We start from the raw sequence: 6,280 nt of genomic DNA on the forward strand, positions 1-6,280 counted from the left end.
AATGCAAGAATTAATCTATTGTTAGCAGTTAGGATTCTCTGCTGGAATGTGGAAGAGTTTCTTCTGCAGCAAATATTCATTTCTTTGTACAAAGTGGAAAGCTTCAGGGCAAGAGATGAGAAAAATCTCATCTTGAATGCATCATAGGCTTGCAGATAGACCTGTTGCAGGTTATGGAAAACTTTTTATTCCCAAACAGCAAGAAGTAAGGTTATTTAAATAAAAATACATCTTTGTAATCCTAAATGAGTCTATTGTTACAGAATATGAAGGGATAGATGAGTTTGCGTGGCAGGAACACCAGCTTTAAATGAGAAGGGAGGAGTATTTGCTCATATTCAGTTCATTGTTCTGAGAAAGGGGGGAAATTTGTAATGCTTTGAAATGGTTGTATTATTTGTCTGTTTGGTTTAACAGTATAATTGTGGTGACTCTTTTTCATAGGAGAATTTTTACTTATTAAGTAAAGCCTGTTTTTGTAGGGCTTGAAAGTTCTTTCTGCTATTGTAAATTCTGTAAGAGAATACCATGTAATCTTCCTTATATCAGTCATACAAAATCTAACCTGTATTTTCTTTCCTTGTTGACAGAAAGGCAGATTTCATCTTTAGAGATCACCTCATCCTCCTTCCTGTGAAAATAATATGAATCAGAAGGTGTTACTTTTCCTTCTCCCAAATTTTATTTTTGGGATATTTCTTTTGGGGTTTTTCTATAAGAAACAAAAGAGCCTAACAGGTGAGTAAAGAATTTACTGACAGAAAGACTTAATGTTATCTAGAACCAGGGAAAGCTTTCCCAAATGTGTTGAAAAGTAACTATGGAGTCTAAGGATAAACAGTACTGTGAAAATATCCAAGGCCCTGTGGCTGTGATATCTATCTTAGCAGCCTGTGAGAGGAAGAGCACTAGAAAAAACAGTCAACGTGTCCATCATTCGTAGAGTAATATTGCTAACATGTTGAAAGTTTTCATTTTAATATACTTTTCACTAAGTAGGATAGTTTGTTGTATGTTTGCCATAGTGGAGTCCAGCGCCAGTAAACAAAAAATTGATTTTAATATCTTCATTAGTTTTTGTATGCAGGGAGATAGATTGAGTGCTATGATTGTAACAAAAAAAAGACTTATATAAGACTATTTCACACTAATGGTTTAAATTTCTTCCTTCCTTGGTTACAGGTGCTTTTCCGGTTCACAGTGAAGATTGGCTGGCAATTCAAAATGATCGCAAAACCACACTGGATTCTGGGTGCCTGAAGAACAACCTTCTTAAACTAAGCAGCCAACTGGATTCTCGTGTTGCAAGCCAGCTCTTTGTGGAGCACAGTCATAAATTTATTTACTGTGAGGTGCCCAAGGTAGGCTGCTCCAACTGGAAGAGAACTATTTTTCTTCTTCAAGCAGACTTGCATGCAGAAGCTTCTGAAATTGAGCATGACTTCATCCACCAAACTTCAGCGATCAGAAAGCTGGTGTCTTACCCTCCTGCCATACAACAGGATTTTCTGAACAATTACACCAAAGTGATGTTCACTAGACATCCCTTGGAACGACTGGTTTCAGCTTACAGAGACAAACTTCTGCACTCTGAGCCATACTACAGTGACACTCTTGCTAATGAGATTAGGGCAATGTTCAGGAAAAACAAAAACTCTTCTGAAAAAGTGAGTTTCCAGGAGTTTGTCAACTTCATTATAGCAAAACCACCAAATACTCTTGACATTCACTGGAAACCAATGTTTCTGCTCTGTGATCCTTGCAACATTCACTATGATATTCTGGGTAAGTATGAAACTCTTGGGTTAGATTCTGAGCATGTTCTGAAGGTCATCGGAGCACCAGGGAGCCTGCACTACCCCAGCTTGAAGAGGTATGGCTCAGAGAAGCGAACTAATGGTTATATCACCTTGGAGTATCTCAGACAATTGAGCTCAGAACAAATTGAGAAGATAAATAAATTGTATCACATGGATTTTGTCTTGTTCAACTATACTATGAGATATAGGGATTATTTTTCCCTGAATGACTAACGTAGGTTAAACAAAGAACAGTGTCCTTTGTATAAAATGAGCTGAACTTGTCCTCACGGGTGCTTGATAGGTGGGTTGGTGACTGCTGCTTACATTTTACTGGTGTTTGGAGACATGCTTTATCATCCTAAGCACTCTTATAACAAATCCCTGCCAGTTATGTTGTCCTGTACAGTTCTTTATCTATATGAAGTTATTTTCTTCATGTTGATCATTAATGACATGTTTGTTTCATGAAGACTGTTCATAAGTAATAGATTTTGGTCTGTTGGTAAAGGATAGGGGAAGGATGAAGAGTCTTGTTTTTCACAGTGAATATTTTAAAACACCATTTTTGAATGTAAATTATGTAAATTTTTTATTAGAAAAAGACATACGAAGCAATAAATCGTCTGCTTCAGAGTCAAACCACTCTCGATCTGCATGAGCCTCGATCGTGAATCCTGTAGGAAAGGAACAAATAACTTGAGATGCTTGAAGCTGCATTACGCAGAAATTAATGCCTGATTATATTCGCCTCTGGCAGTGCTCTCACCACAGCCCACCAGCCTCATCCCTCAAGCAGCATAGTTGACAGCAATCCAGCCAGGATTTCCCTTATATCTCTTCAAAATCTTCTGATGAGCAGGTCCAGTATTCATGGTGACTTTGCAAACTCTTTTCACCACCTTTGTGAGTATTACGGTCTGATTTAAGAGAGGAGGTCTGAAAAAATGTATCTTCTTTTTAGAGAGGTAGTTAGAGGTACAATTGGGGTGGTGCAGGACCTAAAATCTCAGTGGAAGGTGACTCTCAGTGGAAGGTTAGTCAACTGATTGGCCAGTCATCACAGGGGGGACAATGTTTGGGCTTTCTTCATTTGTGCCTGCCTGGAGCCCATGAGCCCTTGGGACGTTCTTGAGCATGGCACTTGGGTGGAGGCAGGTAATCTCGGATAATACGTGTGTTCTACATGTTGCTTTCTCACTTCACAGGAGATTGAATGCAAATAAATTGTAGAATTATGGTGAGGGGAGCAATAAAGCAAATGGGAGAAGCAACTCAAACGATTATCAACTTCTTATATTCCTAGGTGGCTTGGGTTTTAGATCATTGAGGGGTCTATAACTGCTCCTATATTAAGTACAAGGCTTGCTGCGTTTTTTTAAAAATCTATTGCCTACTCATATTGGAAATTAATTTGTGACCATATTAATTGTAGCAAGTTTTAGAAACTAATCGTGAGCGTTAGCACCATCTTTAGGGGATGTCAATCTCTCAAGAGCTAACTTGAAAATCTCTCAAACGCACTTAGTTCCTATCAGCTGTATCTGCAAATGTGCAAAGGCTGGCAGGCTAGTCTTGGATCCAAAGTTGGCTCACAGCTTCTCATGACATAGAAAAGGAGAGGGACAAAATAACTTAATCCCATTGCAGCCACCAATCTGTATAGCCGTTGCTGCCAGCAGCATGGCCAAGGGAGCGGGGAAAAGGGACTGGCAAAAATGGATGCAATGGGATTTGAGTCATGAGGGTTGTGAAGAGAGCTCCCCGTGTAGGGAGTGGGATGCAGGGGTGCTCTACCCCAGAGGGAAGATGATATTGGACATCAGCTGGAGACACTGATGAGACCCATGGTGAGAGGGGGAGGCAGAGGAAGAAGCTCTGTGCATCCTTCCTTGACAGCAGATGGCACACAAAGCCAGGATTACCGTTCAGTCCATCTGTCAGCTCTTGCATGGCTGATTGTTCCCTAAATGGGGCAGCTTTGGCACAGGGAGAGATCCAAAGTGACAAGACCAAGCAAGAACAGCAAAACATTTTTTTTTTTTTTTTTTTAAATAGCTTGTGATTTTATGTGGAGTGATTCATGGTTCTGGATCTCACCCTCACCACCACCATATTTGGTGTCCCCACAGTCCTACTATCTGCCACCACTAGATTGCTCATGCTACCCTGGCAACCCTGTAGTTCATGTGGATTTTTTTTTTTACTTTTTTATTGTGCTGAGGCAGAGGAAGCTGGAAATGACTCCCATCAAAGTTAAGGCTGTGTAGAGGAATCAGGTCTCTCTCTTACCTGAATGAGAGCCATTTCCAGGTAAGTGCTTCTCCTACATTCTTTGCCAGATCATGCAGAGGAAAAGGCAAATAAGATTTGCTTTATAACTTGCTTCTACATGATAGATCCCACCAGAGCTATAAGCTTCCGCAAAGATACTTTAATTTTCTTGCACCATTAGGCAGCCTAGGATAACTCTGAAGAAATGCTGCTGACAGAGTTTGATAGGTGTGAGGGTGGTGGATGTTGTCTACCTTGACTTCAGCAAGGCTTTTGACAGTCTCCCACAGCATCCTCATAGGTAAGCTTAGGAAGTGTGGGTTAGAAGAGTGGACAGTGAGGTGGATTGAAAACTGGCTGAAAGACAGAGCTCAGAGGGTTGTTATTAGGGGCACAGAATCTAGTTGGAGATCTGTAACAAGTGGAGTCCCCCAGGGGTCAGTAGTGGGTCCAGTCCTCTTCAATATATTCATCAATGACCTGGATGAAGGGATGGAATGTACCCTCAGCAAGTTTGCTGACGATACAAAACTGGGAGGGGTGGTTGACACAGTGGAAGGCTGTGCTGCCATACCGTGAGACCTGGACAGGCTGGAGAGTTGGGCAGAGAGGAACTTGATGGACTTCAATAAAGGCAAGTGTAGGGTGCTGCACCTGGGGAGGAACAACCCCCTGCACCAGTACAGGTTGGGGGCTGACCTGCTGGAGAGTACCTCTGAGGAGAAAGACCTAGGAGTCCTGGTGGCCAAGAGGATGACCATGAGCCAACAATGTGCCCTTGTGGCCAAGAAGGCCAGTGGCATCCTGGGGTGCATCAGGAAGAGTGTGACCAGCAGGTCAAGGGAGGATATCCTGCCCCTCTACTCTGCCCTGGTGAGGCCCCATCTGGAGTTCTGTTCTGGGCTCCCCAGTTCAAGGACAGGCAACTGCTGGAGAGGGTACAGCAGAGGGCTACAAAGATGATTAGGGGCCTGGAGCACCTCTCTTATGAGGAAAGGCTGAGGGACTTGGGTCTTTTTAGTCTGGAGAAGAGAAGACTGAGAGGGGATCTTATGAATGCTTATAAATACTTAAAGGGAGGGTGTCAAGAGGGTGGAGCCGGTCTTTTTTCAGTGGTGCCCAGTGACAGGCCAAGAGGAAATGGGCACAAACTTGAATATAAGAAGTTCCACCTATACATGAGGAGGAACTTCTTTACTTTGAGGGTGGCAGAGCACTGGAACAGGCTGCCCAGAATGGTGGTAGAGTCTCCTTCTCTGGAGACATTCAAAACCCGCCTGGACAAGTTCCTGTGCAACCTGCTGTAGGTGGACCTGCTTTGGCAAGGGGTTTGGACTGGATGATCTCCAGAGGTCCCTTCCAACCCCATGTGATTCTGTGATTCTGTGTCTTTGCTATCAGCATTCTAGTATTAACACTCCCCTTCAGTTTCTTGCTGTTAGATATGAGTGGCTTTCTATTATTTCCTCTTTCACACAAGATCACGTATTCTTCCTACAGTGGTGACAGGAAACGGATGGCTAATGCATTCATCACAAGCACTAGTCAGTAACAGAAGGCTATCAATTGATGCAGAAGAGTATCTGTAACTATTCATGACGGACTCTCAGATTTGACATTTGCCTATGGGAAATTGTAAGTAGCACATTGTGCGGAACCACTGGCTGCTGTAACACTCCTTAGCTGGTGTGGGTCTCAACCAAAAAAATGCAGAGGGCATGTGTGTGCATGGGTGCACATATAACAACAGTTTAGGAAGCAGTGTCACACAGGAACGGTGTAAGCTGTGCATTACCAGTGCCAACAAAATGGGAATAACGGGTTGATGTGTGTTGGAAAATAGAAAAACCAGACATTACCTTATAAAGGATCTTGCAACATTCCCCTGCAGGCATCTTCTAATGCTCAACCCATTTTACTGCATTTCCATTTCTATGAGCTTGAGAATACTCCCTAACACTCGCCCACACCCAGGGGCTGCTGTGCAGGAGTGCGTATGGGTTCTGCAGTGGGTTTCAGAGTTAATGAAAACGATGGCGACTCGCTGTATGTTGTAAAAAGCTTTCACAGCTTGCAGAGGTGGGCATGGAAGTTTGGGCTGAGCTCCAAAATTGAGTCTGCAGGGGAAAATTGCAAGATCTTTAGTACTTGCATTGAGTTGGCTTTATCTTTTTGAGATAGCTGTCAAGCAGCAATGCTTGCGGAAA

General features: G+C 42.7%; 1 protein-coding gene across 1 annotated transcript; it reads left to right on the plus strand.

Moving 5' to 3' along the window:
• The first annotated feature begins 644 nt into the window (after positions 1 to 644).
• On the plus strand, positions 645 to 2,033 carry LOC141466183 (carbohydrate sulfotransferase 9-like). The gene is made up of 2 exons (XM_074149961.1): positions 645 to 738; positions 1,183 to 2,033. The coding sequence occupies exons 1-2, from the start codon at positions 645 to 647 to the stop codon at positions 2,031 to 2,033; spliced, it is 945 nt and encodes a 314-aa protein (XP_074006062.1).
• Positions 2,034 to 6,280: the final 4,247 nt, after the last annotated feature.

The sequence above is a fragment of the Numenius arquata genome, chromosome 6 (assembly GCF_964106895.1).
Source record: "Numenius arquata chromosome 6, bNumArq3.hap1.1, whole genome shotgun sequence".
Classification (NCBI taxonomy): Eukaryota; Metazoa; Chordata; class Aves; order Charadriiformes; family Scolopacidae; genus Numenius; species Numenius arquata.